The following is an 18,531-nucleotide window of genomic DNA, read 5'->3' as shown; positions in this document are numbered from 1 at the left end:
CAGTAGCAGTTCAAAGTAGTTGGATACGTTAACCCTGATCTGGCTTCCCTGTTGAAATACCTGCATGGAGCCCCCTACCATCATGCTGTGCCACCTCTTTCTCTCTTTCCAAGTATCAAAAGCCAGATTTTTGTCACCAGGATGCTCATCCATTGTGATTCCCACCTGACAGAGAAGGTTGGGAAGTCTTTCACTCTCTTGGCTTTCCTCAAACTATGCAAAACTGAATTATTAAAGAGGGTTTTGCTACCCAGGAAAGAGTTGTACTGTACTAAATGATTCACAAAATTACTTGGATAAATTATTAGGGAACGTAGTCTATACTGCTGGGTACAGCTTGCTAAAACTAGGATCCTACTATGTAATTTTTGCATCATTTAATGTGTAATGTTAATACCAATGCTTCAGTTCTGTTTTTAGACTTTTTGTTGGTTCTACAACCGTACTTCCTATTGCACTGTTCATTGAATGTATTGACTCACTCTGAGTAATCTACCTTGAATCCAAGTGAAAAAGGTGGACTATAAATAACATAAGTAAAATAATAATTTAAAAAATACTTGTGATGTTCTGCTCATGGTTATGGTCTGTAAAAGAAGAAAGTACAGTCAGAGCCTGGTATGCAACTTATTACTGGGCAAGGCCGGACCATCCATTAGGTGACCTTAGGCCATTGCCTGGGGTGCTGGTCTTGCAGGGGCACCAAATTGGATGCTCCCCATGTGAGCTGCCCCTTCCTCCTCCTAGTGAGCCGCTCCTCACTTACCCCATCTGCCCTGGCATGACTGACCCAGCAAGTGACTCTTCACACCTCCCCCCACCCCGTCCAGCCCAGGCTCTGCTTGGTGCTGTGGGAGGAGGAGTCCCACCTTACCCTGGGCTCTGCCCCCCCCCCCTTCCTGAGGCCAAGGTAAGAAGAACGTTTCTCTCCCACAGGGCTGTTCAAGAGTTGGGGCCATGTGGGAGAGTGAGGGCAGAAAAGGGGAGAGGCCGCACAAGTCCTTCCCCTCAGCAACTGGCCAGCCAGCCAGTGCTGCCAGGGGAAGTTATGTGTGTAGGTCTCTCTCTCTCTCTCTGTGTATAATAGGATCTAGTGCCTCTCCCCAAAATACTCTATAGGTTTCAAAAAGTTTGGGCCGGGGGATCGAATTCTATGAGCCCCCCCCCCCCAAAAAAGATGCCCCTATACATTATTTCCAATGAAGGGAAGGCATTTAAAAGGTGTGCGGTCCCTTTAAATGTGATGACCAGAACTCCCTCTGGAGTTCAATTATGCTTGTCACACCCTTGCTCCTGCTCCACCTCAATGTCTCCTGGCTCCACCCCCAAAGTCCCCAGATATTTCTTGAATTGGACTTGGCAACCCTAGCTCCTCTCCCTGCAGCTTCACTTCTCCTGCCTCAACATTCCTCACTCTTGCCTAGAGCTGCTGCTGTCACCGTGGTCTCTCCATTCCCAACTCCTGCTGCTCACTGCAGTCCATCCCCACAAACTTTTTATAAGTGTGTCCTCCCTCCCTCTCCCCCCCCCCCTTACTCACAGCCTGGCTTTTCTTCGTCTCTCTCTCTCTCTGTTCTTTTTGCATCTCCTGGCTAATCTTTCAGCTCAGCTTGCTAGAAAGAAGCAGGAAGTCACCCCAAGAGCAAAGGCTCCATGTAGTTTCTTTAAAGCCTAAAGAGCAGTTTCAGATTGACTGGAGGCTGCCTTTTTGACTCATCCCCTTAAAGACGTGGATTTGTTAGAGTAAACCTGGCAGGAACTGTGCAAATACCTGGCAACTGCTCATGGCTTTGGCAAAGTGGGGGAGAAAAGGATCAGCAGGCTTGCCTGTTCTCTCTGTCCCAGTCTTTATCTTGGCTTGGATTGGAACAGGCAAAAATACTACATTAAGAGGAGCAATCAGGAATTGTAACACTGAAAGAATGGCAAGAAAAAAATGAGTGGCATAAACAAAACTAAGATGGGAAAAGCTGTCAGAGGAAATCAAGGGAATCTGTGTTGCAGCAACCTGTCAAATGTATCTATTTATCACAGAGTAATAGGAGTGGTAGGTCTGACAAAAGGAAGGTATCCCAAAGGTACTGGTATTCACTGAGGGCTGAGTTTGACCAGTGGTTCAACCACTATCATAGAGTCTGAACTGGATACTAAAATAACATGATGGACAAAGCAAGAGTCCAAAAAACTTAATGTATGAGTGGCTTCCTTCATCTAGTTCAATGTTTTCAGCTATGATTGGTAGTGTCTTTTTAAACAGGAAATGCTAGGGGTTGTATCTGGGACTTTGTATATGCACCACAGGTGCTGTGCCATTGAAATATGGCCCTTCAATTGAGTTCATTACTGCAGAATTTAGTAAGGAGGGCTGAGTTGTGTCAAGTTGTGCTGCCTACAGTTGTGTATGTAACTTGAGTATGTTTTCTAATGTACAACTTTTTTTCCAGGAGTGACATTATGAGAAACCATCTCCCCCTCCCTCCATTTCTTTCCACTTGCAACTGAAGTGGTGTGTTGATAACACTAAATAGTTGATATCACTGAATAGCTGACCTCTATGATGTCATGAGATTTCCTGGAGCAGTATTAATTATTTTTGAAAGTTGTCTATATATGTAGCATAAGATGTTGGATGACTGGGTATGCTGAACTCTGAGAGAGAGCTCTGAGAGAATTCTGAGAGAGAGCAGAGAAGCTCTGAGATAGAGCAGAGAATAACTGATATAAGGGTGAGCAGCTGGGGAAGTTGCTGAGAATTTCTGAGTTTGTGTGACTGCTGAAAATTCTTAGTTTGTGGTTTGCTGGGGAACTGCTGTTTGTTTGGTTGAATGGGCTAAAGGTGAAGGTGAACGAAGGTGATTGTTGCTGATTGATTAGGATTGGTTGTGTTCCCCACCCTCTTTGCATTTTAAGCTGCGCCTTGCCAGAGGCACGAGCCTTTGGCATGAGCTGAAGGGCGAGAGCTAAAGGGCTCTTGGCCTGGGGGCTGTGTAAGGACCAGGAATCCAGATCCCTATTTTCCTTGTGTTCCTAATAAGGTAAGTTGACCCTCCAGAAGGGGGGCCACATAAACAAACAGGATTTAAAGGGGACTGCATTTTTTTTTAAAAAGCTACCATGAAGGTAGAATGCCAGCAAGGGGGGGGGGCTTTCCAGTGTTTTGCACTGAGTGTCACATGTATGACTATCTGCCCACAGGACAGAAGTCTTGGGTGTGTGCTCGATGCACAGAGCTCCTGGTCCTCAGGGAATAAGTTCGTACCCTTGAGGCCGAGGTGACTGACCTGGAGAAGCAGAGACAGTCAGTTAGGCACTTGGAGAAGACTCTCAGGGACATATTACATGAGCCTCACTCTGAACGTGGCAGTCCCATTGCTGCCAGGGAGCATGAGGGTCGAGAGGGAACAGAGCACCATGCTGAGGATAAGGGGAATGCGCCCTTAGAAGGGACCTTTTCTTCAGTTGGTGAGCGGGAATCCTTTCACGCCAAGGAACCATCCCTAGGCAGGGAGAGAGGGGGGGGGGGGTTCTTGGTAGTTAGTGATTCGATCCTTAGGCAAGTAGACAGCTGGGTGGCAAAACCGCGTACTGACCATATGGTGACTTGCCTGCCTGGTGCAAAGGTAGCGAACATTGCGTGTGCAGTGCTGGGGTGGAGCCAGTGGTCGTGGAGCATGTTGGCACCAATGATGTGGGGAAATGCAGTCGTGAGGTCCTGGAGGAAAAATTTAGGCTGCTAGGTGGGAGACTTAAGCCCAGGACCTCCAAGGTAGTCTTCTCAGAAGTGCTACCTGTTCCACATGCAGGGCAGGAGAGACGGGCACAAATTAGAAGTCTCAATGTGTGGATGAGACGATGATGTAAGGAGGAAGGGTTTGTTAGGCACTGGGATGCTTTCTGGAACAAGCGGGAGCTGTACAAAAGGGACAGTCTCCACTTGTCCCCAGATGGAACCAGGCTGCTGGAGCTTAAAATCAAAAAGGTGGCAGAGCAGTTCTTAAACTAAACTAAAGCCGATAGGAGATGAAATGTCTCTGGTTCGGGAGGACTCATCTCAAAGAGATGAAGGGTTAGCTGTTACTTTTCTACCGGGTAATGGATCAGAGTTGTTCACTGAGATGGTGACAAACAGTATGGACTGTCTGCCAAAGTATCGATGCGGCAGGAGGAAGGTTGCGGGCCTAGCTTGCCTGGGAAATTATAGATGTTTGTATGCAAATGCTAGAAGTGTTTGAAGTAAAATTGGTGAGTTGGAATGTTTAGTGTTGGGAGAAAACATACATATCGTGGGAATTTCAGAAACTTGGTGGAATGAGGAGAATCAGTGGGACACGGTGATTCCTGGATATAAGTTATATTGGAAGGATAGGGAGGGAAGGGTTGGAGGTCAGGTGGCTCTGTATGTCAGAGAGGTTATACGGTCCAGTGAGACTGAGGTCAGAGGATTAGATTCCCTTCTAGAAATGCTTTGGGTTGAAATAGAGGGCCCAAAAGGAAATTTAACTATGGGAGTTAGTTATCGCCCACCAAATCAAAAGATAGAGGACAATTTTAATATGATGGAAGGATTAAAGATAGTGGCTAAACGTAAAAACTGTGTTGTAATAGGTGATTTTAACTGAGCCTGCCTAGGCGGGGAGGGCGGGGTATAAATAAAAGTTTATTATTATTATTATTATTATTATTATTATTATTATTATTATTATTATTATTATTATTATTATTATTATTATTATTATTATTATTATTATTATTATTATTATTAACTACCCACAGATTGATTGGGTCAATATGTGTTCTGGTCGAAAGAAAGAGATTCAGTTTCTTGATGCTCTCAATGACTGTGCTATAGAGCAGATGGTCTCTGAACCTACCAGGGGTGGGGCAATACTGGATTTGGTGCTAAGTAATGCCCAAGACTTGGTGAGAGATGTAAAAGTGATCGCACCGTTTGGGAGCAGTGACCATAACGTTATTGATTTCACCATTTGTATAAGTAGAGAGTTGCCCCAAAAGACCAGCATGACCACATTTAACTTTAAAAGGGGTAAATTCTCTGAAATGAGGAGGCATGTGAAGAGGAAACTAAAAGGAAAGGTAAATACAGTCAAAACCCTTGGGGAAGCATGGAGGCTATTTAAAACTACAATGCTAGAAGCTCAGATAAAAGCTTCTAAATAAGTTTCCACAAGTTAGGAAAGGCACAAACAGGTATAAGAAAAGGCCTGCATGGTTAACAAACAAAGTAATGGAAGCTGGAAAAGGTAAGAAGGACTCCTTTAAGCGGTGGAAAGCTAGTCCAAGTGTTCTGAAAGATCAAAGTTGAACTTGTGGATCTTCTGACAAAAATATGTAATCTTTCATTGATATCTGCCTCCGATCCTGAGGACTGGAAGGTAGCAAATGTCACCCCCATCTTTAAAAAGGGTTCCTGAGGAGATCCAGGAAATTACAGGCCCGTCAGTGACGGTCAGTCTGACTTCAATACCGGGAAAGTTGGTAGAAACCATTATCAAGGACAGAACGAGTAAGCACATTGATGAACATGGGTTATTGAGGAAGACTCAACATGGGTTCGGTAAGGGAAGATCTTGCCTCACTAACCTGTTACATTTCTTTAAGGGGATGAACAAACATGTGGGCAAAGTGTCAGAACTTGTAACTTTCTTACATGATGTTAGCCATACTGACTCCATATTGTAACCCAATACTAACGCATAATGCTTTGCCTCTGTAACTAACACAAAATGCTCTGCATTTCAAACACCCTGTGATCACTGGAGGGTGACAGATAACCCCTGGTCAACATCTGCAGGTGGCCCTTTGAAGCCAGGCGGAGCAGGCCCTCTCAGCGGGACTACATCCTCCCTTCTGATAACAACTCCTGAGAACGAGACACTTGTCTGTAAACCGTGTGAAAGATTGCTTTATTGTTGCTGTCTTAACCGCATAAAATGTAACTAGATGCCAGGCTCAGGCATCAGTGTTATCTTGAAGCTCCAGCACTGTAGTTCTCGAATAAATGCCTATACTTTGCAACAAGTTTTGGGTCTTGTTTGACGTTCTGCCAGTTCTGACATTATAACACTGATCCCATTATTCTGGGACTTATCCGAACTGGCAACCTGGCCGGATGGCAGCAAAGGCTCCAGACAACGGAGAGCCCAGCACACCCCCGGAGGAGAGGCCGTTAGAGCCCGGGGTGAACGCGGTGAGACGCAAGATCAAAGACCCCGTGCACTTCTCCACAGACGCCTTCCCCTCGCGGAGTTGGAGCCCGAGAAAATCCACCGCCGCCATGGACGCCGCGGACGTGAGATACCGGGCACTCGCCACCGGCACGGGGGGAGACGAGGAGGATCCAGGCTGGGACGAAGGTACTGTCCCCGGCGGAGGGACCCCATCCGAGCCCTCCGCAATGAGTTGTTCGACTGGGTGAGAGGCATCCATGACCAAGTCCACATGTCCAGGGTGCAGATGGCGGAAGAAATGCAGCAACAGATGGGCGCGCTGCGCGACCAGATCCGCACCTTGCAAGGGGCTCTACCGGCCGCCCTGGCAGGCCCGCCCAGAGGGGGGGCCGTGCCACTACCAGCCCCAGCACCCCCGGCCCCTCCGCCTGCGGGGCCGGGTGACGAAGGGGGAGGAGGCCCCGCAGGGCCGCCAGCCCCGGCCTCTCCAGTGCCAGCGCCGGCCGGGCCCCCACCACCGGCACCGGGAGTTCCAGGGGGCCCTGCCGCTCCGGCCCCAGTGGGACCGCCACCCGCCGCACCCGGGGGTCCAGGGGGAGGCGAAGGAGGGGGAGCCCGGGAACTGAAGATCACCTTTGACGGAGACGGGGACGAGGTGGAGTACTTCACCATCCAGTGCAACAACTTTTTTACGCACTGGGGAGCAAGTTACCCCATGGAGGCGAGCCGCATGGATCACATCGCCTCAAAACTGAAGGGGGCCGCGAGGAAGTGGTACGTAGGGCTGTACACCGGGCGCAAACCCGAACTGGCTACGGTGGCCGACTTCCTCCAGGCGATGCTCCGGCAGTACGGGGACCCCCTCCGAGAGGAGAAGGCCATCGAGGCTCTCCAGAGGATCGAGCAGGGAAACCGTACCACCCGCGAGTATGCTACCGAATTCATGGGCTACTGCGCGGCAGCGAGAGGATGGAGCGAAGTCATGAAGTACACCGCCTTCAAGAACGGGCTGAACGCGAACATCCTCGACAGGTGCTACCACCAAGGACGACCCGACACCTTGGTCGGCTGGATCCAACTGGCCGGGGAAGTGGAAACCAACCTGCAACATGTTGGGATGCGCCGCCAGCAGCAACTGGGGAAGAAGGGGGGGGAAGCCGGCCCAAGCCACCAGCAAGCCCAAGGGGAAGCGGTCCCCCACCACCTCACTCCCGTGGCGACCAGCAGGAAATGCTTCAGGTGCGGAGACCCGGGGCACATCGCTGCCAACTGCCCCGTGAAGCCCCCGCCAACCCCCACCCCGTCCAAGCCGTTCGCGGGCACCCCGAAGAAGGGAGGAGGCCGCATCAAGGAGCCCAGTCGGGGCGCCGTCGCCGCTTCCATGGCGATTGACGAGTTTACCACCGTTGCCGAGTCGAGCGAGGAGTCATGGGACCAAGAGTCGGTGGAAAACGACAACGACCTGCTTTAATCGGTGCCGCAAAGCAGGTCCAGGAGATGCCGGCACCAATGACGGTGAGAGTTACCGGGGAACTTTTATTCATGGCAGTGACAATGTTGAACCCCAGTCTAAAGCGCTTTATGCACGCCCGAGCCCTAATAGACTCCGGGTGCACCAGGGACATCATCACCCCACGGCTGGTAGAGGCCCTCGGCCTAACCCGGTCCCCCCTGCCCCACCCAATCCTATTCGAACAGATGGACGTGTCAGTAATGAAAGGGGAGCCGTGCACCCATGAGACCCAAGCCGTTCCAGTAGGGACGGAGGACCACTGGGGGATAGAAACTTTTGTGATAGCCCCTTCCTCCTCCTTCGACATAGTAGTGGGGGCGGGGTGGCTAGTGCGGCACCAGCCGGACATACGATGGGAAGAACAAATCGTGCGCTTCCCCGACTGGCGGTGCGAGCACCACCACTGGCGGCCCGAGTGGGGACCCAAGGCACCGCCTCGAAACGAGAGGCTCTGCCTCATGATAGAAGAGGTGGGATCGATCCCGGCGGAATACAGGGATCTGAGGAAAGCCTTTAGCGAGCAAGAGGCGGATGAACTCCCCCCGCACCGCCCCACAGACTGCGGCATTGAACTGATACCAGGGCAAGAACTGCCAAAGGCCAAATTGTACTCCATAGGTTGGGCGGAGAAAGCGGAACTGAAAAAGTTTATTGACAAGAACTTGAAACGGGGGTTCATCAGGCCGGCCACGGCCCCCCACGCTGCCCCCGTCCTATTCCGCAAGAAGAAGGATGGTAGTTTGAGACTTTGCACAGATTTTCGCGGGATAAACGGGATCTCTATGTCCAACGCCTACCCGATCCCGCTGATAAAAGACCTGCTGAGCACAGTGGCCGAGGGCAAGGTGTTCACCAAACTCGACCTCCGCGACGCGTACTTCCGCGTGCGGATCAAAGAGGGCGATGAGTGGAAAACGGCGTTCAACACGCCAATGGGACAATTCGAATATTTGGTGATGCCGTTCGGACTGCAGGGGGCACCCGGGGTTTTTATAAACTTTATTAATGAAGTGTTAAGAGAATACTTGTACAAGGGGGTGGTGGTTTATCTTGATGACATCATTATTTACTCAAAAGACCTGGAATCACATGTACCGTTAGTGAGAAAAGTGTTAACCACCCTGTATCAAAACAAACTGTATGCTAAGCTAACGAAGTGTGAGTTCCACAAGACGGAACTGGACTACCTGGGTTTCCGAGTGTCGGGGGAAGGGTTAGCGATGGACCCCGCGAAAATACAGGCGGTCCTAGACTGGGAACCACCCCGAACCCGACGGCAGCTACAATCATTCCTCGGGTTCGCAAATTTTTACCACGGGTTCATCAAGGGGTTTGCCCAGGTCATGCTGCCCCTTACGGAACTCCTCAAAACAAAGGGGAAGGGGGAGGAAGCGAAAAAACCCGGCGCGCGCCTCACTTGGTCACCTGAGTGCCAACGCGCCTTCGATGAGCTCAAACGATTATTCACTTCTGAGCCAGTCCTCACCCACCCCAATGAGCTAAAACCCTTCGTGGTACAATGCGACGCTTCTGACGTTGCGGTGGGGGCCATATTAATGCAGAGGGACGACGAGGGGGGGCTCCGACCCTGCGCATACATCTCGCACAAATTCTCGAACGAGCAGAGAAACTGGTCGGTGTGGGACAAGGAAGCGTTTGCGGTTACGTTTGCTTTAAAAACATGGCGATCGTGGTTAGAAGGGGCGCGAGTCCCATTTGAAATTTGGACTGTTCACAAAAATCTAGAAGCCCTGACCGGCCGCCGCAAACTAACCGCAAAACAGATACGATGGGCGGGCTTTTTCGCCAAATTTGACTTTGTGTTGAAACACATTCCTGGAACAAAAAATTTCTTAGCCGACGCGTTGTCGCGCATGCCCCAACACGACAGCCAAAAAGAGGAAGTAATAGACTCCCTCATCCCCCCTTCATCAGTGGCAGGGGGAGTCACAACCCGATCCGGAAAGCAAACAGGGGCCCCTGAACCGAAGGAGAGAGAACGATTCGTGGCCGAGACGGAAGCGGAGGGAGGGGACCGGCCAGAAGGAATAGAGAAGGGGGAGGGGGGACTTTGGTTCTACAAAGGGAAAATTTACGTGCCCAAAAGCCTTAGAAAAGAAGTGCTTGAGCAGTGCCACTCCAGCCGCCTAGCGGGGCACTTTGGCTATGTGAAAACTTTGAACCTACTAAACAGACAGTTCTGGTGGCCCCACCTAAAGAAAGACGTGTCGGAGTTCGTGGGCTCCTGCCCAACATGCATCATGGCAAAGTGAAGGGGGGGGAAACCACCCGGCCACCTAGTACCCCTCCCCACGGCCACCAGACCCTGGTCGGTCATATCAATGGATTTCATAGTCGAACTGCCGCCCTCGCAAGGGAAGACAGTAATCCTGGTGGTGGTGGACACATTCTCCAAACAGGCTCATTTCATCCCCTGTAAGAAGTTGCCCAATGCCAAAAAACTAGCGCAGCTATTTTTTAACCACGTGGTCCGCCTACACTCGTTCCCCAACAAGGTCATTAGCGACCGCGGGCCTCAGTTCGTTGCCAGCTTCTGGCGGGAGTTCTGTAAGATCACCGGGATGGAACAGGGGCTCAGCTCCGCCTATCACCCTCAAACGGACGGACAGATGGAGAGGGTGAACGGGCTTCTAGAGCAATACCTCCGGTGCTTCATCAACTACCAGCAAACAAACTGGGTGGAACTATTAGCCTTCGCAGAATATGGGTACAACAACAGCCTCCATAACTCCACCAAAACTTCCCCTTTTCAGATAGTGAGCGGGTATGAAGGGAAGCCCGTTCCACACCTCCCCTTGCCAGCAGGGTCCCCCGAGCAGACCTCCTGTCAACAATGGTGGGAGGGAATACGTAAAGGGTGGAAAGTGATTCAAGAAAACCTGGACGAGGCCAAGGAAGAGTATAAGCGGCACTTCGACAAAAAGCACTCCCCCCAGTGGGAGTTCAAGGAAGGGGAGAAGGTATTTCTGTCAACCAAAAACCTCCCTCTCCGTCAAGCGTGCCGCAAGCTGGCCTACAAGTACCTGGGGCCCTTCAAAATAAAAAGGGTAATTAACAAAGTGACTGTAGAGTTGGAATTACCCAAACTACTGAGTAAGATCCACCCTGTTTTTCATTGCAGCCTTCTTCGCAAAGATCCTGGAGCTACATCCTGGCACCCTCGCCCTCCAGAGCCACCTCCTACTCGAGTGAAGGGCCAGAGCCACCATGAGGTGCAGGAGATACTGGACTACCTCATCAGGTGGAAGTACTTTCCCCCAAGCTGCGACGAATGGGTCAAAGCTAGCGATGTATCGGCTCCCCAATTACTCAAGAAATTCCATCTGCTGTACCCGCACAAGCCCAAGGCGAAAAGCTTAGGGGGGGCAGCATGTCAGAACTTGTAACTTTCTTACATGATGTTAGCCATACTGACTCCATATTGTAACCCAATACTAACGCATAATGCTTTGCCTCTGTAACTAACACAAAATGCTCTGCATTTCAAACACCCTGTGATCACTGGAGGGTGACAGATAACCCCTGGTCAACATCTGCAGGTGGCCCTTTGAAGCCAGGCGGAGCAGGACCTCTCAGCGGGACTGCATCCTCCCTTCTGATAACAACTCCTGAGAACGAGACACTTGTCTGTAAACCGTGTGAAAGATTGCTTTATTGTTGCTGTCTTAACCGCATAAAATGTAACTAGATGCCAGGCTCAGGCATCAGTGTTATCTTGAAGCTCCAGCACTGTAGTTCTCGAATAAATGCCTATACTTTGCAACAAGTTTTGGGTCTTGTTTGACATTCTGCCAGTTCTGACACAAAGGAGACACAATAGATGTTGTTTACTTTGACTTCCAGAAAGCTTTTGATAAAGTTCCTCATCAAAGGCTCCTTAGAAAGCTTGAGAGTCATGGAGTAAAAGGAGAGGTCCTCTTGTGGATCAAAAACTGGCTAATTAATAGAAAGCAGAGAGTGAGTATAAATGGGCAGTCTTTGCAGTGGAGGACGGTAAGCAGTGGGGTGCCACAGGGCTCAGTACTGGGTCCCATGCTCTTTAACTTGTTCATAAATGATTTGAAGTTGGGAGTGAGCAGTGAAGTGGCCAAGTTTGCGGATGACACTAAATTGTTCAGGGTGGTGAGAACCAGAGAGGATTGTGAGGAACTCCAAAGGGATCTGTTGAGGCTGGGTGAGTGGGCGTCAACGTGGCAGATGCGGTTTTATGTGGCCAAGTGCAAAGTAATGCACACTGGGGCCAAGAATCCCAGGTACAAATACATGTTGATGGGGTGTGAACTGGCAGAGACTGACCAAGAGAGAGATCTTGGGGTCATGATAGATAACTACTGAAAATGTCAAGACAGTGTGCAATTGCAATAAAAAAGGCCAACGCCATGCTGGGAATTATCAGGAAGGGAACTGAAAACAAATCAGCCAGTATCATAATGCCCCTGTATAAATCGATGGTGCGGTCTCATTTGGAATACTGTGTGCAATTCTGGTCACCGCACCTCAAAAAGGATATTATAGCACTGGAAAAAGTCCAGAAAAGGGCAACTAGAATGATTAAAGGGTTGGAACGCTTTCCCTATGAAGAAAGGTTGAAACGCTTGGGGCTCTTTAGCTTGGAGAAACGTCGACTGTGGGTTAAAATGATAGAGCTTTACAAGATAACGCATGGGATGGAGAAAGTAGAGAAAGCAGTACTTTTCTCCCTTTCTCACAATACAAGTACTCATGGGCATTCGATAAAATTGCTGAGCAGTCAGGTTAAAACAGAGAAAAGGAAGTACTTCTTCACCCAAAGGGTGATTAACATGTGGAATTCACTGCCACAGGAGGTGGTGGCGGCTACAAGCATAGATACCTTCAAGAGGGTTTTAGATAAAAATATGGAGCAGAGGTTCATCAGTAGCTATTAGCCACAGTGTGTATATATATGTTTGTGTGTGTGTGTGTGTGTATGTATGTATATATATATATATATATATATATATATATATATATATATATATATATATATATATATATATATATATATATATATATAATTTTTTTGGCCACTGTGTGACACAGAGTGTTGGACTGGATGGGCCATTGTCCTGATCCAACATGGCTTCTCTTATGTTCTTATGCTGTGCTTTATAGTGTTTGGACGAGGCAGGGGATCTGGGGATAGATCTGTCAGGACCTCAAGTCAAGGAATAACACAGTCCAATATTTCAGCAGTTTTTTCCATAAGCATCATAAGGCAGTACACCATCTTTGCTAAGACTAAAGTCTTATCCCAGTGACTCTCCTTTTAACCCCTCGTCCCAACCGTTACATTTCAAGTGCAAGCGCAGGAAAGCAAAGCCGAAATAGGGGGTTTTGGCAGAACCCCCTCCCACCGCAAGTCTTAGAGTCCAGGTGTCTAATCTATACTTCATTAGTGCCTAACCTTGAGCTCGGTGGAAGCTGCTTGAATAATAAGTTTCCAAGATAAGCTTGCAGAGAGATGAGCTAAGGAGGAATGCACCCAGGCAAAATGGTTACAGTACAAAAACATGGCAAGAGGAATACAGAAGGGATGAGTCTTGACAAGATCCTGCAGAGAAGAGTGACTATAGTGGGGTATAAACTGCATTTAAGCATCACTTGGATTTCAGTCAATGGATTATTCAAAATTATGTGTTATTTGTGTGCTAAAACTGTTTTCTGTTTGAGAAAGAAAATTAAGATAGTTGTATCACTCTAACAATTTTTTTTTAAGTAGCAATTTCAAGTTGGTTCATACAATTATTTTTTTTAAATAGCAATTTCAAGTTGGTTTCTTTGGTATTGTTTGTGTGTGTGTGTGTACATGTGTTCATACCCCTGGAAGTCATGTCAGCCTCTGCTGACTGATCTCTACTGGGGGCCTGGAGGTGCTCCCAGTTGCTGCTGTTCCAAGGAGGTCTCCCATCCAAATACTTGTCAGAGTTAGCCCTGTTCCACTTCCAAGATCTGACAAGATCAGGCTTGCCTGGGCTATCCAGGTCAATGAGCAATTCAAGTTTTGTGCTTTTCATTTTCCCCACAATTCATCTGTTTTTGAAAACTGCTTATCAGTGCAGGGGTGGGGAGGTACAAGTTGTTAGCCTTGCCTACAATGCCAAACGGTTTAGGTCCAGCCATGTTACTGGAAGAGGGGATTGTCCACTTCTGGAGGCTATAGGATGATGCTGCTTGATTAGGAATGGACATTCTTATGGACTTTAGAATGCTGAAAGCTGATAAATCCACTGCGGGGGGGATGAAGATGAAGAATATATAGAATCCAATAGGGTGAGATTTTTCACATTGGGGGGGGGGGTTCCCGTTCATTTATCAACTATCTCTCAATTCCCCAAATTTTAGCATTATGATAACATAATACAATAGGAAATTCAAAATACATATTGTGATTTGTCTTATTCTATGTATTATTTTATGTGTCTAATGTAATAACAATTCACAGACATGTTTCTTTGCTATATTCTACAGGGACAACATCTTTTTGAGAAATTGCAAGATCTCTTATCTGAAAATATTGAGGTCAAACTGGTGAGCGATATTCTTCCAGTGAAATCAAAGGTATTGCACAACTTGAAAAAAAAGGGTAAGACCAAGTTCTCCATGTTGCTTGATATTGACATGTCTTATTTGCTCTTTTTAAAAATATGGTTTTTTTTCATACACATTAAATGGCAAAGAACTGAGATCGCACTGCAAATATTAGCACTAAATTCCACTGAGTTCTGTGACAGAATTAAGCACATCCTTATATTTTCCCCATTTTAATAAATAAAACTCATCAACATTGTCTGGAAATGCCCACTGAGATTAAATAGAAGAGCAGTGTTGCTGGAATTAGAATTATTCAATATTATGCTAATGACAAGCAAGTCAACTTGGAAGAGTGCAATTACATTATCTGAATGTATTATACTTTCCATACATATTATAAAAGCCTCCTCTGAACAACATAGGTGCAGTTTTCCTCATTACTATAAAGTTGATGCAAAATGGTGCTGTTGCCAGTGTTCTGTCTCTGTCACATTTGTATCATGTCTTCTCCACAAGGCTCTAGCTGTTAACTAAACTGTTTCATAGACCAAACTCTTTAAACCAGGGATAATGAGCTCTGTAGGAAATGCCTAGGTCCCTTATGTTAGCTATCCAAAACATCTTAAGCATCCTGAGATAACCATGATAAGGGAATTATAGACATCTCCCCTGCTTCTTAATGTTTAACTGTGTCTTGGTACAGAAGGTCAGATCAAATGTGTGACTTGCACAATGTGTGAGGACTGAGACATGGATGAAGTCCTTGAGGACAAATAGCCTCAGGGACTTCAACACCAGGTTTAAAATTGGTGGAGAGAACGATAAACAAGGAAATTGGGAGGATCACCAGTAGAATTTCTGACCTGTTCTCTCCAAAACCAGGTACATGCATTGAAACTGGAAGTCTGAGTAACTGAGCATTTGGGGAAGGCAGAGTCTAACAAACTGTAACATTTTCTTCTCCCTAACCATCAAGTCTGAGCTTGTTCTTGAATGTGAACACCAGAATGTGACTTGGAAATTAATTTTGTCCTACCAAGTTTGAGTAATATATGACAGAAAAGGGCTGTACCTTAGTAGAGGAGATTTATTTATTTATCAAATATACATCCTGCTCCCTCTCCCTGGACCAGGTCTCAGGATGTGCCTCAGTGGAGGAACCTCTGCTTTGCATGCAAAAGGTTCCAGATTCAATTCCCAGCATCTCCAGTTAAAAGGACCAGGCAGTAGGTAATGTGAAAGATACATGGGATCCTGGAGTCATATGTGTTCATATGTGACAGGTTGGCATTCTCCTTCAGGATCAAATTCTGGATAGCATTTGTTTTCCCATAACTAACCTGGCATTCACCAGGTTGACAGGATTAACATGATCTTGTTGTCTGAAAGGGATCAGAATGAGGGAGAGATACTGTCTGACATGCCTTCTTCTTACCAGGAAATACCTGTCTCACCCTCATGACGGTCTCCACCACTGCTGGTTAGGAACCTAGTGGTGATGCCTTCCCTTTCCCCTGCAGCTTTGGTATCCAACCGCATGCTAAAAGTGTGTGTGACAGAAAATTGGTAGAGAAATAATTTATTTATATAAATAATAAATAATACACAAAGTTCCTACCACCAAGCACCTAAAAACTCACAATATTACACAAACTCCTTCTGTTCAACTTTCACTCCTTTAAGTTCTTTTACAGTTCTGTTTTTTTTAAAAAAAATGGGGATACTTTCTCCTATCTGTCTGAACTTTGGCAGGAGGAAAGCCTTTGGCTGAAGGTGCAGCCCCTAAAAATACCACACCAAATGGATTGGAAATTAATTTCCTGTTGAATCCAATGGAGAATGACTGATTTCCTTGTATAACCTTTAAGACCAACAAAGTTTTATTCAATGTGTGAACTTTTTGTGTGCACACACGCTTCTTCATACAAAGTGAAATGTAACTTAACCAGTCCATACATATAAGGCAGAGGTTGAACAGTAGATTAGTATACAAGCATACAATATAACAAAATGTTTTAACAGATGCAACCAGGAATAGCAAGCTAAGTTTAATTCACTCACATTTGCTAATTCATCACCTTGCAGCAGGTTTGAGTCAAAGTTGCCAACAATTTTGCTCTCTTTCCTGTTCTTTTGAACATAGGAAAAGCACTATAGATATCTTCATAGTATGTTTTTCTAGGCACTGGAGAACCATTTTCCGTCTCCATGATTTCATGAACTCCCTTGACTGCCTTTTTTTTTTCTAATTTCACATGCTTCTTCATCCAGGAGCCTTCCTAAGGATGGCTGTTATAAACGGGTCATTGTTGTGTTTGTTATGTATAATATCCAGTCTACCCTTGTAACATTCAAAACTAATGAGTTTTTATAAGTTTAGGGAACAATACACATGTTTGCATTAGTAACTGACCAGTGATGAATTCTGCTTTACTATCAGTTTCAAAAAGAAGATGTGTTTCATAAATAAATAGAAATATTTGAGACAATATGTTGATTTTACCATTTCTATTGCAGTTATTCTGTTCAGGTAGTAATTTGCTGAGGGAAACATCTGTATGTGAATATTCTTACAGTTGTCATTTTTACTTGAGAACATAATCACTTAAGAATATGGCACCACCACTTGACTGAGTGGAACTTAGACAGCATTTAAAACTAGAACAGTCTTTTCATCATCTCTTGAGTTCAGTATCATAACTAGAATTTGAAATAATTAAAAGCATTAGAAAAGGTGAGAAGATATTTGGACCGCATATTTGATCAAATTTTATTGGAACTACTGGACTACCTGTCATGAGAATAAAAAATGTGCAGCTGTCCCTTCTGTATGATTGTTTTTGTATTCATTAACGTATCCTTGTGATCTGCATTGTTTCTCTTTATAGAAAAGTAATAGGTATGAAGACCATAAAGAATATTTTCTCTTTAGGAACTGTGTGCCAAAAAATTGTATGTGATTGTTTTTCAAGTGTGCTTTTTGGCTTCACATGAACATATAAAGCTTCCTTATACTGAGTTAGACCTCTGATTTGTCAAACTCAGTGTTATCTAGTCTGATTGGCAGTGCCTCTGCAAGGAACCTTGCCCAAAGTCTACTATTCCTAGTCCCTTTAACTGGAAATGTTGGAGTTTGAACCTGAGACTTTCCACATTTATTTCCATGGAGGCCCAGATCACGATGGTTGCCAGGTCTACCCTTTGTTATCTTCAGCAGATCAGGCAGCTAGCACCATATCTATCCCCCCAGGACCTGGCTACAGTGATCCATTCAATGGTCACTTCCAGACTAGACTACTGTAACTCGCTCTATGCTGGCTTACCTTTGAGACTGATCTGAAACTACAGCAGGTGCAGAATGCGGTGGCTTTACGGGTGGGCATTCGGCTGGCACTCCGCAGTCTGCACTGGCTGCCCATTGAGTACTGGATCTGCTTCAAGGTTCTAGTGCAGCATTTAAAGCCTTACGAGGCTTGGGACCAACATACCTGCTGGACTGTCTCTTTCCATATATGCCCAAGAGGTCATTACGTTCAGCCTCCCAACATCTGTTGGCCGTCCCCAACCCAAGAGATGCCTGCCTCGCCTCAACTAGGGCCAGGGCTTTTTCAGTCCTGGCCCCAACCTGGTGGAATCAGCTCCCTATTGAGATCCGGGCCCTACCTGGCTTATTAGCCTTCCATAGGGCCTGTAAAACGGAGATGTTCCTTTTAGCAGAGGCTGCAGGCGTCTATTCTTGATCTGGTTGGCCTCCCCAGTCAGCACTGTCATCTGTGCTAGGAAATGGAATAAAAACTGCCATCCCTATGAGATATCATGATGTGAGATGGCTAGTTTGGGCAATATGTGATGTCATGGTAATCTGAGTGCTGTTGAGTTGTCTGTTTATAAAATGTTTTTATTGTATTTTATTGTTTTATATATGTTGTACTCCACCCTGAGCCCTACAGGGAATGGGCGGAATGGAAATTTACTAAAATAAATAAATAAAAATAAATATGGGCTCTTCCATTAAGCTAAGCCCCCTCTTTCATCTTTCTTTCTATGTGTATATGAGTGATTATTATTTCATTTATATTCAGGTTCATTTCTTCCTCCAGACACATGAAGAAATATTGGAAATAATCTAAATAATAATGCAGTTATTTTTATTTATTTATTTATTTAGAATTTATATCCCGCCCTTCCCACGAGTGGCTCAGGGCGGCTTCCAACAATAGATCCCACATAACAATAGGCAGTAATTAAACATGTGAG

At 46.3% G+C, this 18,531-nt stretch overlaps 1 protein-coding gene across 5 annotated transcripts in view; it reads left to right on the top strand.

Annotated features, from left to right (window-relative positions):
* Positions 1 to 18,531, top strand: part of PLD5 (phospholipase D family member 5) — a 210,660-nt gene that overhangs the window by 120,615 nt on the left and 71,514 nt on the right. For all 5 annotated transcript variants that reach the window (XM_060259184.1, XM_060259208.1, XM_060259192.1 and 2 more), the window contains one exon: positions 14,212 to 14,326. In XM_060259184.1, coding sequence (XP_060115167.1) covers positions 14,212 to 14,326 — 115 coding nt within the window. The remainder of the gene's footprint in view (positions 1 to 14,211; positions 14,327 to 18,531) is intronic.

The sequence above is a fragment of the Heteronotia binoei genome, chromosome 1 (assembly GCF_032191835.1).
Source record: "Heteronotia binoei isolate CCM8104 ecotype False Entrance Well chromosome 1, APGP_CSIRO_Hbin_v1, whole genome shotgun sequence".
NCBI lineage: Eukaryota > Metazoa > Chordata > Lepidosauria > Squamata > Gekkonidae > Heteronotia > Heteronotia binoei.
Note: the sequence above shows the minus strand (reverse complement) of the source record. Positions and strands in the feature narration are given on the sequence as shown.